Source organism: Oncorhynchus clarkii, chromosome 30 (genome assembly GCF_045791955.1).
Source record: "Oncorhynchus clarkii lewisi isolate Uvic-CL-2024 chromosome 30, UVic_Ocla_1.0, whole genome shotgun sequence".
Lineage (NCBI taxonomy): Eukaryota > Metazoa > Chordata > Actinopteri > Salmoniformes > Salmonidae > Oncorhynchus > Oncorhynchus clarkii.
This window is the reverse complement of record NC_092176.1, coordinates 2066162-2084669: the sequence shown is the minus strand read 5'-3', so window position 1 is coordinate 2084669 and position 18508 is coordinate 2066162. Positions and strand designations below refer to the sequence as shown.

Here is an 18508-nt window from a genome sequence, read left to right as displayed (position 1 = left end):
GCAATTTTGGAAGGTGGGAGCATTTACACAGACAGGATACATAAAAAAGTATATGTTCCCAAACCATTTCTAGGTCATCTGACTGTGTAGGTGGTCTCATTGATGTAATTCAAGGACAATAATGTTATGTCATCGTTCAACATTTTCAGACAGTTTATCAGACTTTTGGGATTGATATGGCATTTGACAATTGCATTTACATGTGTTGCACTTACATTCAGTAGCGTCTATGAACCACATGATTATTAAGGCATACATGTATGAAAGGGTGTATACTTATGTTACATGTACAGTATGTAGTTATGTCCTTGTGATGTACTTGTCTATTAATATGATGTTTTATGTTATGTTTTATGTTTTGTGTGGACCCCAGGAAGTGTAACTGCTGCTTTAGCAGTACCTAATGGGGATCCTAATAAAATACTAAATACGGTGATGGACATTCCTGCAGCGTAGCTAGCTATGTGTCATCTATTACTACCCAGGTTTGCATGTGCATGTATGCTTTGTACATGGGTCTACTTGGCAGCTATTAAAGGTTAGGTGTGGAGAACATTGCTAGCCTTTGGTGTCAAGTGTGTGGGTGTCCCGTTTGGCAACACACGACCCCCCAGTCCTCACCCAGGTCAGACCTTTTGACTTCCTGCTCAGAAGGAGTTCCCTCATGTTCAAAGGTGTGAGAGTGGAAAAGTGCCTCTAGCGCAATCACTTCCAAAATGATGGGCTTCTTTTTCACGTCCCCCCCAGTCAAACTGCACTCCATTACATCTCTGAAGGGGGGCTGCACGCTCAAAGTAAGCCAACCCCTGTGGAGGTCATAATGTGTCAAAAGAGGAAATAGCTATACAGTTGAGGTGTTTCCTATATGGATCGGATACACACGCACGCACGCACGCACATACGCATGCACGCACACACACACACACACACACACACACACACACACACACACACACACACACACACACAGCATGTAACTGATGCTTACCGAGCATTGAGAATGAGGATAATGGGCTTACCATTGTGTGCTTTTGAATAGGACGGTTACCCAAGAAGACTCATGTTAGTCCATGTACATTTGCTTTGAAGGTGGCAGACAAAAAATGACAACCCCAGTAAGAACAATGCCTGGTAGACCACTAGAGTATTCAACCACTAGAGTCTTTAATGCACAGAGACAAATGGACATCCGCTACATCCCCATCCAGAAACGTCAAGAAGTGTGTTTGAGCTAGGCTCCACACAATGGGAACTACAGCATGGGCATCATTCATCAATATCTACCAAAATGGCTCATCCCAAACATTAGGAACACCTTCCTAATGTTGAGTTGCAGCCCCCCCCCCGACACGAACCGGTGCGCCTGGCACCTACCACCATACCCCGTTCAAAGGCACTTCAATTTTTCCACCCTCTGAATGGCACACATACACAATCCATGTCTTAATTGTCTCAAGGCTTAAAAATGTTTCTTAAAAAATCCTTCTCCTCCCCTTCATCTACACTGATTGAAGTGGATTTAACAGGTGACACCAATAAGGGATCATAGCTTCCACCTGGATTCACCTGGTCAGTCTATGTCATGGAAATAGCAGGTGTTCTTAATGTTTTGGATACTCAGTGTATATTTGAAGAAGTAATCCGCAATCTATTTTAGGACTGGCAATGCCTTGGCTTCACGACCCTCTGGTCACCTCTCTCTTGATATTTTGCACATCTTAGACAAACATGAAGGCATTTCCATGATCTATCACCTGCAAACTTTTGAAGAGCTGCCTCAAGATTTTTGGGAAACATGGAGTTTGTGTTGATAACAGACAACAGACCTGGTGTTCTTCGGAAGTGAATGCATTATTCACGCCTCTTACTCATTGGCTCATGTGACCATCTCTATTATTACCCCACCCTGCTTAGATAACAATCTTTTAAAAAGGACACAAAGCAGTCCCCATATCTAGATATGCTTGCAGGTGTGTGAGTGGCTCCACACAAACACTCCACACTCGCCCACACTTAGCATGGCGGCCATTAATATTTCAATAGCAGCCCTTACAGGTGAGCTGGACCAAGGTGGCTGTGTGACAGGTGCTCTCTGCGTGGCCAGCTGCCTTATGTGGACCTGAGTGTGGGCTAGGCTAAGGCTAATACAGGGACCATAGACACTTGATGCTGCTCTGCCGCTCTGCACTGCAGCAGTTTAGCAACAGTTCTGATGGGCATAGCATAGTGATGGAAAGAATATCATCACAATATCATATTTTTCATATGTGTCTTGTCCCTCTGCATGTTGCTGTAGCTTTGTCATTTTCCAACCCCCTCACTCTCTCTCTCTCCTAGGTCCTGTGTTTTGTTGCTCTTTCTTTTAACCCATTGCTCTCCTTTCTCCTTCAGCAGATGGGGAGTACAGCCCAGTTCTACCCTTTGTTTTGGAGTCCCCAGAGAGTACGAGCTTTTTGGACTGCTGAACTCCATATCTCGAACAATATTCAAGGGCCTCTCTTTTCATTTTAGAAATCCATGGAATGCACTTGCTTCTGAATCCGTTTGAATTACATTTTGGCTAGTTGCTTGGACTCTTATGGGACAGTATAATTGCACATGATATCACTCCTCAATGCTGATGGAGAGAATATGATTACATATTAGTATTTTTATTCTTCCAAAGACAATATTAATTAATTGGAAACTTCCAAAAATGAGATGTTTTGGAGTCCACAAAGAACATTAGCTACCAAGCTGGAGTAAGAGAAACAATGCCAATGCAATGTTATGATTGGCATAATAAAAGTTGAGGATCTTTTTCATTACGCCATTACACAGACCAATTTGTGTGGGTGGCAAGTGCAACAAGAGTTTATTGTAATTTCGCTGCCTTTTTTACCACTATAACTGTAATCACTTTTACAAAAAAAAGTTTTAAAAAAAGGACTAATAATGTTCAAGTATTGTAGCCACCCAAAATCACCCATCAACTTTGTTGCCATTCATGTATGCTATAGACAGACTGATAGAGAGTGTGACTGAAAGCATGCAAAAAAGTGAAAGGATGTTGTTGAAACATGATGGTGCACGTGAAGCCATAGGATACTTGCACGAGTGTTGCGTCTCAGGTTCTCTCCTTGCCCCACTGTTACGCAAGAAGGGTATGGAATGGCTGTTTTTATTTTTCATAACACCCACATCTACATTTTTTATGAGTGAAACCTAAAACCATCTTGTCTCCCAGCTGTTTTGGAGACATTTGTATTTGAATTGGCATGATACCCAGTGCTATCTTTCACTTTTTTGGGGCCTTAAGCGAAATTTGGTTGGGGGGGGGTCAAAAACAAATACCCTCTTGCGGGGTCACGCTCTACACATTTTGCCATGGGGCGGAGAGAAAATGTTGCAATTTTATTTCATATTTCATGCAATTATAATTTTCCCAAGAGGAAGAGAGAATGCTTGCAGTTTTAAAGCAAATTTTCTACAATTCTACACATTTTGCCATGGGATGAAGAGAATTTGGGGGGATTTTAAAGCACATTTCCTGCAATTCTACACATTTTGCCATGACTTATGTCATGTTAATTATATCTGACTGAGAGTGATTAAGAAAATCAATGGGGGCGTGCCCCGCGTGCCCTGCGTGCCTGGTCGGTATTCGCCCATGATTACTACAATGGATGCCAAAAATATTTACCAAGAGAAAAATAATAAAAACATACTAAATCATTTATGCAAGGGAAGCCAGCGAGTATTTGGCCTCCACTAAAAAAAAAAAATTGCCAATCAGCATTGAGCTAAACAGTTGTGAATAATCCTGGCACATCCAAAAAAGCCAGTTTGGATTTGTCTTCACACCAATCACATCAAAAGCAAAAAAAAAATTGAATTGTTGCATCTCATCGTTGGCCTCCGGTGGCTAGCTAACTAGCTAAAATTGTCTATTTCCTAAATTAGCATGGACGGAGATAGGGATTTGGACATGTGGTTTTACTTAGGCCTAATTCTCCGTACAGGCCAATGATTATAACAGTGATTCTGATCCAACCATAAATTCATACATTGTGCCCCTGACCTGAGAGGATGGAAGTTCAACATGTAGCTAGATGTAGTAGGCTAATGTTAACTAGCTGGCCTGTCTCATCATTGCCCATGAAAGTAAGAGGCTAGTGAACGAGCATTTTAGCCAGGTAGCCTAGGACAACAAAAACGAAAAGCATGTACTGTATGAAAGAGTCATATAACATTTAGGCAACATGAAAGAGGAGGATGGCATTGGCGTTTCACTACAAGTAGGGTGAGTCAACATGTTATTTTTACTTGCACGCACGCACGCATGCACACACACACACACACACACACACACACACACACACACATACACACAAATTTGTACCATGGACAGCCACATAATATTTAGCTTACGTTGATTGGACTAAAAAGTTGTTTGTATCTTTTAGTTGTCACTGTATTAGACTTAGCAGAGGTGATTAGATGGTGTTGAAATGTTGAAGATGAAATGGTGCTGGAATAGTAGAGGCAGCACCTGTTTTCTTTGCGACTTGGGGTAACTCTCCGTGGATCTAAATAAATAGTGGTTTAGTAGTCCGAAAAGTTAACTTGCTTTAACTTGCTTTACCATACTGTAGGTCATTTAACTGTTAGTTACATGCTATATGTTTTGTGGACTTCAATGTGGACTTCAATAGACAATTGTTGATCTCCGGTTTTGTGATGAAAAAAAGGTATGGTTGAATTTATTCTGCCACTGTATCTTCTTATTGTCTCGGCCTTAGGTCTATATATCACGATCTCAAGGCATGTGAACTAGCAGGATATAGAGCAAACGATGCAATTATCACAACACATAGTTTGTAATAAGTTTTTTTTTTCCTGGCTTGGCTTCTCTGGTGATCTTACCCACTCACCGCTACTGCTGGCTAGACTAACTTACAAATATATATTTAAAAAAACTGCACAAATAACCAGATGTCGAACTTGCACCTTGTTTGTTAAACAATTCTAACTCTCAACTCCCTGACTGAGTTCCTAAAAAAGACAAAAATGTATGTTTATTTGTTATTTTTTTGGTAGACCGCTCATGTCGCTTATGCCTGGAGCCGGCCCTATGATACCATGAGTGGAGATGCATAAGGATTAGGTAGCCTACACCGGGACATAAATGGAGGTGGGCAACCACCGGGCACACACTTGAATCAACGTTGTTTCAAGGTCATTGATTAACGTATTGTGACGTGGAATACATGTGAAAATTCCAACAAAGGATTATGTCATCATCGTAACAAAAATTGAACATAGACAAAACTTGTATAAAATACGTTGAATTTGTACCTTTAAAACAATGTCAGATCTTCAACATTGTATCCACTATCACTAGGCTGGGCAGCCCCTCCTACTGGAGAACTAATCTATCTACAGCTACCCTTTGGTCTCCCATTCAGGGTTTTAACCAAGTCCAGACATGCTATTTGTCACTATTACCAACGTGCCATAGTGAGAAAGATTTCTGGGAGATCTCCACTAAAAATCTAAATAGATTCACTGGTGCTATTGAAGTCATTCCAAACGGTAGGTTTAACAGAGCAAATTAAACGTGACCATACTTTACAAGTTATATATCATCAATGATGCTATTTAGGCCTATATTGCATTTGCAAAGTCATCAACAGCTATTGTTTCAATTCAACCCAGAATGCAACTAAAAATAGACAGTACAATAGGCATAGGGTTTCAAGCTTTGGTTGATTTCAGATGACATTTAGTGATATCGAATTGTGTTTGGTGGTCAACTCAACCAAATATCAACATTTGAAGGAGATGTGCCTTCTGCTTGGATTGTTCCACTGATTTAGCCTGTCTTTAATTCCAGTTTGTCTACAAGTGAATAATTGATACGTTGGATTCGGGTCCCAATCTCAACCAAAAATCTAAGTTAAATAATAAGTGAATCAAATTAAACTTTATTTAAAGTGGATTTAAAGTTTGATTTGATTTAGTCCTATTCTTTCACTTAGATTTTTGGTTGAGAGGAAGATGCAAATCCAACATATCAATTATTCATTTGTAGACAAACCAGAATTGAGTCAGTGGCACAGATGGAACTATCTAGGCTGAAATACAATAAATGGGCTATTTACTTGTAGACATGTTAACAAATTATGTTGGATTCAACTCAACCAAAAATAAAAGTTAAAGAATGGGATTAAGCCAGTGGCTCAGATAGAACTATCCAAGCAGTAGATACACATCCTGTAAATGTTGGTATTTGGTTGCTTTGTCAACCAAACACAATTCAATATTACTTTTGTAACACAGTGAATAGATTAAAGTTAAGGCTATCTTACAAACCATGTAACATTCAACCTTAATTGGTAACACATCCATGGCCACATTTTGAGGTTACTATAACTATAAGTGTGTTATTTTGTAATCATCTAAAGTGCGCAGGTTGAAGATTGCATGCATAGGTTCTTGCAGGTCTGTGCAGATCTTCACAATTGCTTCTACATAGACTTTCTGAATGACATTGATCACTTGCACTTACTTTTAAGTAATCTCAACTCCAATCCAGGTCATTTGGTTATGCTATTAGATGAAGCACAGTAATAACACATTAATATGTTGTATAAATAAACAAAATATCTGACAATGTATTCCCATTTTAACTTTGCTGTACTTTTAAATGGTTGAAATATCCGTGATAGACATTTGGGTGACAACTAAACTAAAAACCAGACATTGTTTTTCCATTGGAATTTGGTTGTGCTTTTAGATGGTTGAAATCCTAGTGATAGCACATTGGAAATTCAACTAACTTCTTTGTCTGTCTCTTTAAGTGGGTGAATATAGGTTGTGATCGCATTGATCAACGTCTGAACCAAATATTACCCAATTATCAACATTGAAATGAGGTGGTCTGCACATAGCATAACTTGCATTTCAGTGTTATTTTTCAGGATTTCCCGAGACACACGTTACTGTCAGTCTGGACTTTGACTCAATGAAATACGTTTTTAACTAAATCAATAGCTGTGAAAAAAGTATTGGTAATAGGTAACTTTATTGGCCATACAACTTGAAAACACTAACTTCCAACACGGTTGCCACTGCCAATGCTTTTCTACCCCATTAAATGAGCAAGGTTATTTGTGAGATTTCATGAAATAGGCATTTCACTTTAACAACTTTTGAATTTGGTTTGTTCTTAAAAAGAGTGGTGTTTAAATGTATTGTGGACGAATAAAAAGAAGGAAGTAGAAAACATTTGCTGATATCGGCTACAGATATAAGTAGTCTATAGGTTCGGAACGCAGACATCAGTACGCTACTATGGCTATATGATAGACCTGAGCACCGCTGGAAATCCGATAATTTAACAGTTTTAGCGGGTCACAAGAGTCGAGCAAGTACAGATGGCTGCTTTGTTCAAAACCAGATAAAGGTGTATGGATAAATTCTCTAAATAATTGAACACCCCATTATTGTCTATTATTCTCCACGTTAATCTGAATCACGGGGCACACTGTGCGATTGGTTAAAACCAGAGGGAGGCAGCAGAAGCGGAAGGTATTTTACAAAAACAAACATTTTTCAACACTTTTCGATAAACTCCTTTCCACAGAGTGTGCTAATCCTCTAAACATGTTGCCTACATATGATCGTATAGAGCAGTGGTTCGCAAACTTTTTATAGTCCCGTAACCCCTTCAAACATTCAACCTCCAGCTGCGAACCCCCTCTATAGCACCAGGGTCAGCGCACTCTCAAATGTTGTTTTTTTGCCATCATTGTAAGCCTGCCACACACACTATACGATCCATTTATTAAACATTAAACATAAGAATTAGAGTTTTGTCACAACCCGGTTCGTGGGAATTGACAAAGAGCTCTTAAAGGACCTGGGCACAAATAATAATATAATAATAATCAATAATTTTGCTCTTTATTTAACCATCTTACATATAAAACCTTATCTGTTCATCGAAAATTGTGAATAACTCACCACAGGTTAATGAGAAGGGTGTGCTTGAAAGGATGCTCATACCTCTGCAATGTCTGCTTGTATTAGAGAGAGTCTCAGTCTTAGATAATTTTCCACACACAGTCTGTGCCTGTATTTAGTTTTCATGCTAGTGAGGGCTGAGAATCTACCTTCACATAGGTATGTGGTTGCAAAGGGCATCAGTGTCTTAACAGTGTGATTTGCCAAGGCAGGATCCTCTGAGCACAGCCCAATCCAGAAACCTGGCAATTGCTTATGATTAAAAATCGATTTTCACAGAACCGCTTGTTGCAATTTCAATGAGGCTCTCTTGTTCAAATATCGATAAGTGGACTCTAGGCAGGGCATGAAAAGGATAACGAATCCAATTGTTTGTGTCGTCCGTTTCGGGGAAAGTACCTGCGTAATTGCGCACCCAACTCACTCAGGTGTTTCGCTATATCACATTTGACATTGTCTGTAAACTTGGGTTCATTTGCACACACAAAAAATCATACAATGATGGAAATGGCTGTGTGTTGTCCTTGTTAATGCAGACAGAGAAGTTTCCCAACTTCTTAATCATAGCCTCAATTTTGTCCCGCACATTGAATATGGTTGAGGAGAGTCCCTGTAATCTTAGATTCAGATCATTCAGGCAAGAAAAAATATCATCCAGATAGGCCAGTCATGTGAGAAACTCGTCATCATGCAAGCGGTCAGACAAGTGAAAATTATGGTCAGTAAAGAAAACTTTAAGCTCCTCGCTCAATTCCAAAAAAAGTGTCAATACTTTGCCCCTTGATAACCAGCGGACTTTTGTATTTTGTAAAAGCGTTACATGGTCGCTGCCCATATCATTGCATAGTGCAGAAAATATACGAGAGTTCAGTGGCCTTGCTTTAACAAAGTTAAACATTTTTACTGTAGTGTCCAAAACATCTTTCTTTTTTTTTTTACCCCTTTTTCTCCCCAATTTCGTGGTATCCAATTGTTGTAGTAGCTACTATCTTGTCTCATTGCTACAACTCCCGTACGGGCTCGGGAGAGACGAAGGCTGAATGTCATGCGTCCTCCGATACACAACCCAACCAGCCGTACTGCTTCTTAACACAGCGCGCCTCCAACCCGGAAGCCAGCCACACCAATGTGTCTGAGGCTACACCGTGCACCTGGCAACCTTGGCTAGCGCGCACTAGCGCGCACACACCCGGCCCGCCACCAAAACGTCTTTCAAGCTGTCAGGCATTCCCTTGGCAGCAAGAGCCTCTTGGTGGATGCTGCAGTGTACCCAAGTGGCGTCGGGAGCAACTGCTTGCACACGCGTTACCACTCCACTGTCTCCTTGTCATGGCTTTTGCGCCATCAGTACAGATACCAGCACATCTTGACCACCAAAGTCCATTTGATGTCACAAAGCTGTCCAGTACTTTAAAAATATGCTCTCCATTTTCCAGTGGTTTGCAGAAGAGGATGTCTACCTTTAATGACCCCCCATAAATGTAATGGATATATACCAGGAGCTGTGCCAAGCACGCCACGTCTGGTTAATTCATCCAGCTGTAAAGCATTGAATTCACTGGCTTGTATGCAAAGCAGTAATTGTTTCAAAACATCTGTCATGCCACTGATGCATCGTGAAGTCATTGTCTGTATAATTTTTGGGGCCTTTTCCCCCTGCATTGTCCCAGCCATATCCACAATAGTATGGGGCTTGCCTTTCCTAGCCACTCAGTATCTCACAATATAAGAAGCTTCTAGACCCTTCTTATTAATGGTATCTGTTGCTTTTATACATGTTTTACTACTCAAAAGACATCTTAATTCTCTTTCAAAAAACTCCCGTGGTTTATTTTTCAAATTGGCATGTTTTGTTTCTAAATGTCTGCGCAAGAGTGAAGGTTTCATCGAGTTGTGAGATAGTACTCTTGCCCATATAACACACTGGCTGAGGAAAGGCACTACTCCCAATATAAGTGAACCCCAAATCAATATAGTTCTCATAATATTTGCACCTCTTCGATGGACCAACATCCCTGTCTGTTGTTTGGTGCTTTCCCGGGTAAGGGGGCAGTAGCTCTTCTGCTGCATCAGATTCACAAAAAGTGTCCATGCTAGCTGGGCTAACAACAAATGTAGAATTACTGACGCTAGCAATGGATATGCTAGTGGAAGCAGAACCACTTGTGTCGTCGACAGGTGCAGGTGTAGTACTGCTGGTAGTAGCAGTACTATCAACATTTAAAAAAAATGTGAATCACATTTTTATTTGGGGTACCCCCAACGGCATTGCACATGTACCTAGTTTGTGAATACCTGCTATAGAGTACCACAGTATGAGTCATAATACCCATAAAACCTAACAGTCAAACGGAAATGGTTCCAAGCGTTTTTCCACTATTCATTTTTCCCAAAGGGGATTATAGTAACACTTAATAAGGGCAGTGTTTTCTGTAGTCTTACCCTGGCGTGACGGTTTGATAATTGTGTGAATCTCTCTAGGACAAGATGATTTGTATCAATATACTCGCCTGTATATTCACCTGTAAAAGGAAATGCTAATTAGCTGCTAATGTGGCTATCATAAACAAATATAAATACCATGGTGATCTGGACGAGACTGCCGATTTGAGGCAAAGGTAAGAATCTCTGGATTAACTATCTAATGTTAGCTAAATGTAGTAATTAATAAATTGGCTATATTTCTTTAAATCGACAATTCCCTGAACTGTCTTGTGCAAGTTGTAAATTGACACAATACATGTTTATCAAAGGTTTCAGCTAGAGATGACATGCAGGAGATTGCATTGATTTGAAGTCCTGCATAATGTCTACTTTGATGCTAATTAGCAGTTTCAAATATGAGCATAAATAGAGCCGAATATATTGATAAGTCATAGTTGGCAAGTGCTAATGTTAGCTAGGTGGCAAACATTAGCTAGGCTAGGAGTTAGAGTTTAAGGTCAGGGTTAAGTTTAGGAGTTAGGTTAAAGGGTTAAGGTTAGGGGAAGGGGAAAGGTTAGCTAACATGCTATGTTGCAAAGTTGCTAATTAGCTAAAATGCTAAAGTTGTCTGTAATGAGATTCAAACATGCAACTTTTTGGCTGCTAGACACTCACTTCATACCTTCTGTCTTATGTAACCGTACCAAAGCTAACATATCATCAGTGGCGATTTTAGCATATAAATATTGATGGGGCAAACAAACAAAAAATGTGGGATGCATGCCAGCAAAGCCACAACACAACACTAAACAATACATTAATTAAACTATAACGGTGACAAACGGTGCCCACAAACCGTTAGGGCCTACATAAAGCTGTCCCAACAGCAGTGGACCAAAAGCAGTCCCAACACCTTACCACTGCTACACCTAGCTTTCAAAGGAGCCTTGTCTGGCAGCGAAACAGTTAATTCAGTCTCATTTACTGTCTTTTTAAAAAAACATAGTGGATATGACTGACTTGCTTAAACAAATGTGGTTTCTACTGACAATTGAGATGTACAGACTATGGCATAAGGGGACAACGAATGGATAAGAGACAATCCGTAATTTCGATGACGAAGTTAATGAGTGAGCGATGACTGATGTCGAGCACTTTTGAAATGTACAGCGACAGAATTCAGAACATGGGCCGTTCTTACAGTGTACTCCCTGTACAACAAGTCAGAACCGTAGCATAAATAAAGGGGGCATATAAACAGACAATGAAAGCTCTTAAAATATTCAATGATTACATTTCTCCAAAACAGGTTATAGACAAATAAGCACACACCGGTCATGAACGATGTGTTTACAATACCGCGTTGTTGAAAATAGACAAAATTATTAGGGTGAGGCACATGGGCAACTAACAGCTTACTACACAACATACACTTAGTATTACTTTCTTAGCTACAGTGTACATATCTCTCTGGCATCCTACATAATTTATGAAGCAACAGAAGACATTTTTGGACTCACGTTGTTGCGATGTGCTTGAACAGGAAAGTGGTCCTTCGTGGGCAAATTTTTTCATCAAAGAGAAAGATGCCGAATTTACAATTCTGATTTGATTGACAGTTCATAACGTATTTTCCCAGTCGTAGCTCGTTTTTCCCGAGTTCGCAGTTGTCTTGAACTCACAGTTAGCCACTGATTCCTTACAAACCAGTTATTGTTGAATTTGCAATTTCCAACTTGTTGTGTAATGTTTACATCCAATGGCCGATGAACACCGATACATTTTATCTATATTTTCTCTTCATTATTTATTTTAATTTGATGAGAATTTAAAAGGATTTGCCACCATTAGACTTGATTCACGATGATGACTGCTAGCTAAGATGGTGAAAGTAAGATGTTGACATGATCAAGCCAATCAAAGCTACTGTACATATAATGTGATTTGACATAATTTCTGTGGCCAATGACCTTGAGCCTTCTTGGAAGGGCATTTGTAATATAACTCTATGGTAGGATCCAAAGGGCTGAAATTTTGGATGTCTTCCCTTACTAAAGACGATTGCGCAAGGTCTTCATGAGTGACAGAATACTGAGCCAATCATGGTGCAATGCTCCATTTTTTTGCTGGCCAGCCCAGGCACCACAAAAAGCACTGAGCTAGGCTGAAACACCTGTATTTTGGAGCTGCCTTACTAAAAAAAAAAAAAAAAAAGAGACCATGTTGGTATGCAGCTTTCTTTACTCAATTATATAGATGTATTTTTACATTGTTTGCAATAATAATAATAACATGCAAGCACACCAATTTTCTTTTTATATATTTTTTCTTCAGTTGGGGCTGAATGACTGGTCACCACTGCATATCATACTAATTTGAGTGTAGCAAATGTACATGTATTATGTTACGTCTAGTCTAAGAGACCAGGCTGGCTATACATGAAAATGTCTGCACTGTCGCTTAGTCTAAGCCGAAAATGAATGCATCAAATGAGGGTAAAAGAGTGTACATCAATTATTTGAAGAGAGAGAGGGAGAGAGCGAGAGAGAGAGAGAGAGAGAGAGAGAGAGAGAGAGAGAGAGAGAGAGAGAGAGTTTGTGTGTGGCTTTCTTGCGGGAAAGCAAGCAGAAGTGTGCATGGCGGGGTTAGAGAGTGAGTCAAGTCCTGAGGGACATAGATCACAGTGTATGGAGGAGACCCGAGCGCTCACCAGCTGACAGCGCGTGTTTTGATGAGGCTATACAACACCTTGGACCACGGGCCTGCCAACAATAGCCTGAAATTAATGCATACTCCGATTACAATTAATTGTATAAATGTCACCAAAACTCATGATTTTAATACTAGCCTAATCATTTTGAGAGAAGTGCCACTGTTGCTCTAAACACTCAAGTTAGAATGTATAATTGCTGGACCAGACACCCAAACATGGAGAGCGAGCGCTTTAAGGACACGCTGTTCAAAACATCGTTCACTTACTTAAATTATCGGAATAATTGAGTGTCCATGCCTTTGATTGATTTGAGATATTTACATGAAGAGAATAAATAAGTATATATATTTTTTACCTTCTGCTTCACCACATCAATGTCTTAACAATGTACTTTAACGATGGAATTAGCTTTCACCCAAGTGTCTTTGGCCTTAGTGGTTGGTTTTCTGAGCCTTCAAAGGATATATTGTATTTGCAAACTATTTCAATTAGGAATGATTAAGGATTTGACACCATTTAACATATTTCAAGCCAACAATCAATATCCTACTTAATATGCATAGAATATGCAGGAAAAGGTGAGACAAAACCACAAGAAAATAAAAATATATTAGCCTTATACACAAGATAAACCGAATTAACGTGAATATCCACAAGGTCACATAATTGGATTTTGTTTATAAATAAGGAAGTCAACCTGAATTCGATTATGGTGGATAGAGTAATATTTAAAAAAATATGTTAAAAAAATGACTCATCTAGAGACAGCATATTTCTAAATGCATTTGAGATAAGAATAATAATAATAGCTTCATCATCACAAAGAAACATTTTATATCTGTGTTATTATATCTTTACACTAGGTTTCATAATTAATATCAGCAAAGCAGGCTATAAATTAGAGTTAATATTCCCCTCATTCCCGCAAGTGGTTCTGCATGTCATGCATTGGAAAAAGATTCGTTAACATGGTCCTTCATGGAATAGTTGTATGACAGTTGTGATTTTGAAGTGTAGGATATGTATTTTCCTCGATTAGGCTAGTATCAACATATTGAAACACGAAACAACAGAAAATTATGGTTTTCAGTTTGCTTATTTTATTCTCAAAATCAAAAGAAAATTAACCAGTTAATGGTAAATCACTAGGTTTTAGAAACATTTGAAATGACACATTCAATTGGAAAAACAATAGAACACAATTGGGAATAAATCAACTTAAATCATCCAATGAAAGCACAGACACATAAATTAATTTAAAGTGAATAGCCAAAAAGAACAAAAAATGGCTAAATGAAATATTAAATTGGCATTAGGCCTACTACTACTACAAAAAAAACTGTTGTTCAATAACAAAGTCATGTTGCTCCAAGCCTCTGACTCGTGTTTTAAAGTGCGCATTGTTAACTTTAGAAGTCGCAAACAAATGAATACAGGGACATTTACAAACAAATAAACAATTAAATCATGAGCAGTGTGCTATATGGAAAATATAATTACAAAGGTCTGTACATAAATAATATCAGGCAAATTCTTGGAAGACTACGTTTTGTCCCGTGGGATTGGGAAAGCCCGTGGCAATGCTGCGCGCGACAGTCGACATGGCAAAGGGGTCTTTCCCTGGTCCCGAGGAGACGGTAAATGTAATTGGCAGAACCAAATTATCTGACATAAAATCATCTTTATCTAACAGTTGATCAAATATAACTCTCAAACCAAACAAAATGATTTTGGAAAGCAATCTATTATCGTATAAAATGTAGGCATATGCCAGCAGATATGATTGACACGTTTTGAAAGTCTCAATATTTGTGAAGGCTGGAAAGCTTAAGTTCAGAGAGCTCATCTTCGCTCAGGAGCTCCATCTGCATCTCATCCGAGTCACTGAAATGGGAGTGCGGGGAGAACTCGCCGTCACTGCGGTTCGACTGGAGGGAGTCCTTTCTGCTCTCAGAGCTGGAACTGGGTGTCCCCGAGGGAGACCGCATTTCTTGCTCCATCAAAGTAGAGAACGAGCAGTCTTCGACTGGGAATGGGATCCCGTTAAGCTGGACCGGTAGCCCAGTGCCTGCGTCCCTTTGGCAGGTGGAGGCGGAGGCGGAGGATCCCCGGGGACTCTCCGTGGCGGACAACAGGTCACACTTTGGCGAGTCCACACCGGGACCCTGGAGCAGGTCCGCCAACGCGTTGATGTAGATCTGGGCCATCTGCAGGGTATCGTATTTGGAAAGCTTTTTGTCATTGTCGAAAGCAGGGATGACACTGCGCAGCTCGTCAAAGGCATGGTTCAAGCCATGCATCCGTCTCCTCTCCCGCGCGTTGGCTGCCTGGCGCCTCACCTTCTGCACAACGTTACCGGGATTGGATGGAGCTCTCTGTCTGCCCTCCTCGGCGCTTACCGATCCCTTTAGCCGACACAAGTCCCGCACTTTGAGCGGACTATTGGAACTCTTTCTAAAATTTGGGCTGTGGCCGGATGTGGGGAACCCGCCTTCCAAGCTGGAGCTGGGCGAGTGCAGCAGGTAGTCGGCGTGTGCCGCACAGGTGCCAGACTGCATGGGAGCCAGCCAGGCGCGTGGGTCACTGCTGTCCATGAGTGCCAGACTTGATGGGTACTCGCTCTGCTCCCCCCTCTCCATTTTTGAGTGCTGCACCTCGCACATCTTTGCGCCTTTGCTCCATTCCTCAACACTGATAACATCCATTTTTTTTAAAAACTATAAATCAGGTGGCTTGGACTAAAAACTTAGCAAAATATAAAATGCTGTGAAGAACGTTTATTTTGCACACTGTGCTCGCACTATGTCGCGTGCAGGACTCCTTCTCTAGTGTCTCAAGGCGCGGCATCGCTTTAAAAAGCGGCACGCGCCTGGGAGCCCCCTTTCTCAACTGGTCGCGTGGCGCTTTGACCAATAAGATCACTTGGGGCAGGCGCGTGTTGGCGACCAATGAGAAGTCTCGGAAAACCCGAGAGAGGTTATTATGCCAAGACTGTTTATGATAATGCCTCGGTTTAACTGTTTAACCGCACAAAGGGCAGTCCCTCAGGTCACACGCAGGGATATAGCTATATGGTTAGGAGTGTGGACAGCGCGAGCTTCAGCTCGTGGACTGTTTGAGGATGTCCATGCACCTGTCCAATACCGCAGGCATGTCAATAACTTCTTTGGCTCCTGAAAAACATCTTCAATAGTAAAGACAGTCATTTCGAAATTGACAATGTAGGCCTATCCCACCGGATAAAAACTGCTTGAATCAACGTCGTAGCACGTCCACCTCAAAAAATAAAATTGATGACAGTTCAATCAACGTGAAAAACTAATTGGATTTGCAAAAAGTTATCAATTTAAGGTAATTTCTTATTTATTTTCACCCAACCTCACCTAACCTAAATCCAATGAAGTGTTGACATTTTTGTTGATTTCACGATGAGTTCACTTTAGTTCACTACTCAACCAAATGTAAATTAGATGTTGAACTGAGGTCTGCGCCCAGTTGTATGCATCTCTTATAAGGGATAGGACTAAAGGACTATAGGACTAAAATGCAGAATAGTGCCATTAAAACCTAAATTTGTCCAACGAAAATGGATGATCATAAAGCCGTGTCATAATCATCATCATCAAGTTCCTTGTGGCTATAGGGCCTTTCCTACATTTTGTCCCGGTTGTAAGTTGGTCAACAATGAAATATAATTAGGTATAAGGCAAAACTTTTGAAATGCTGACAATATTTTGCATAAACAGTACCTTCAGAAAGTATTCATGCCCCTTGACTTATTCCATATTTTGTTGTTACAGCTTGAATTCAAAATGGTTTAAATATATTTTTTTCTCTCTCACCCATCTACACACAATATTAAAATAATGATAGAGTAAAAACATGTTTATAGACATTTTAGCACATTTGAACATCAAATATCTCATTTACATAAGTATTCACACCCCTGAGTCAATATATGCTAGAATCACCTTTGGCAGAGATTATAGCTGTGAGACTTTCTGTGGAAGTCTCCAAGAGCTTGCAGACCTGGATTGTACAATATTTTCCTATTATTCTTAAAAAAATATTAAAGCTCTGTCAAATTGGTTGTTGATCATTGCTAGACAACCATTTTCATGTCTTGCCAAAGTTGCCATAGATTTTCAAGCAGATTTAATTCAAAACTGTAACTCGGCAACTCAGGAACATTCACTGGCTTCTTGGTAAGCAACTCCAGTGTAGATTTGGCCTTATGTTTTAGGTTATTGTCCTGCTGAAAGATGAATTTATCTCACAGTGGCTGGGGGAAAGCAGACTGAATCAGGTTTTCCTCTAAGATTTTGCCTGTTCTTTGCTCCATTCCGTTTATTTTGTATCCTGAAAAACTCCCCAGTCCTTAACGATTAGAAGCATACCCATAACATGATGCAACCATCACTATGCTTGACAAATGGAGAGTGGTACTCAGTAATATTGGACTTGCCACAAATATAACACTTTGTATTCAGGACAAAAACGGGATAGCTTTTTTTTGTTTTAGCAATATGTCTTTGTTGCCAACAGGATGAATGTTTTGGAATATTTTTTCTTCTGTACAGCCTTCTTCCTTTTCACTCTGTCAATTAGGTTAGTATTGTGGAGTAATTACAATGTTGTTGATCCATCCTCAGTTTTTGCCTATCACAGCTATTAAACTCTGTAAATGTTTTAAAGTCACCATTGGCCTCTTGGTGAAATCCCTGAGCGGTGTCTTTGCTCTCTGGCAACTACATTAGGAAGGACCCCTGTATCTTTGAAGTGACTGGTTGTATTGATACACCATCCAAAGTGTAATTAATAACTTCACCATGCTCTAAGGGATATTCAATGTCTGCTTTTATATTTTTACCCATCTACCAATAGGTGCCATTCCTTGCGAGGCATTGGAAAAGCTCCCTGGTCTCTGTGGGATGTTACATTGTATGTGTGGGGTACAGAGATTAGGTAGTTATTCAAAAGTCATGTTAAACGCTATTATTGCACACTGAGTGAGTCCATGCAACTTATTATGTGACTTGTTAAGCTTATTTTTTACTTCTGAATTTATTTAGGATTGCTATAACAAAGTGGTTGAATATTTATATGCTCAAGACATTTCAGCTTTTCATTTTTAATTAATTTGTACAAATTTCGAAAAACCTAATTTCACTTTGATATTATGGGGTATTGTGTTTTGGCCAGTGACAAAACAAATCTTAATTTAATCTATTTAAAATGCAGGCTGTAACACAACAAAATCTGGAAAAAAATCAAGGGGTGTGAATACTTCAAGATCTGTAGCTCCCATGTCCAAAAATCTGCCTATGCGTGAATTTAAGGTAACATTTCCAGACTCATAGAAAT

At 39.9% G+C, this 18508-nt stretch overlaps 1 protein-coding gene across 1 annotated transcript; it reads right to left on the bottom strand.

The window, feature by feature from the left end:
- Positions 1-14946: 14946 nt before the first annotated feature.
- Positions 14947-15849, bottom strand: LOC139390111 (transcription factor ATOH1-like). The gene has a single exon (XM_071137269.1). The coding sequence runs from the start codon at positions 15847-15849 to the stop codon at positions 14947-14949; it is 903 nt and encodes a 300-aa protein (XP_070993370.1).
- Between the last annotated feature and the right edge of the window lie 2659 nt (positions 15850-18508).

What these genes read in the sequence shown, in the direction of transcription:
- LOC139390111 (XM_071137269.1), bottom strand. Translation starts at nt 15,849, where the DNA reads ATGGATGTTATCAGTGTTGAGGAATGGAGCAAAGGCGCAAAGATGTGC.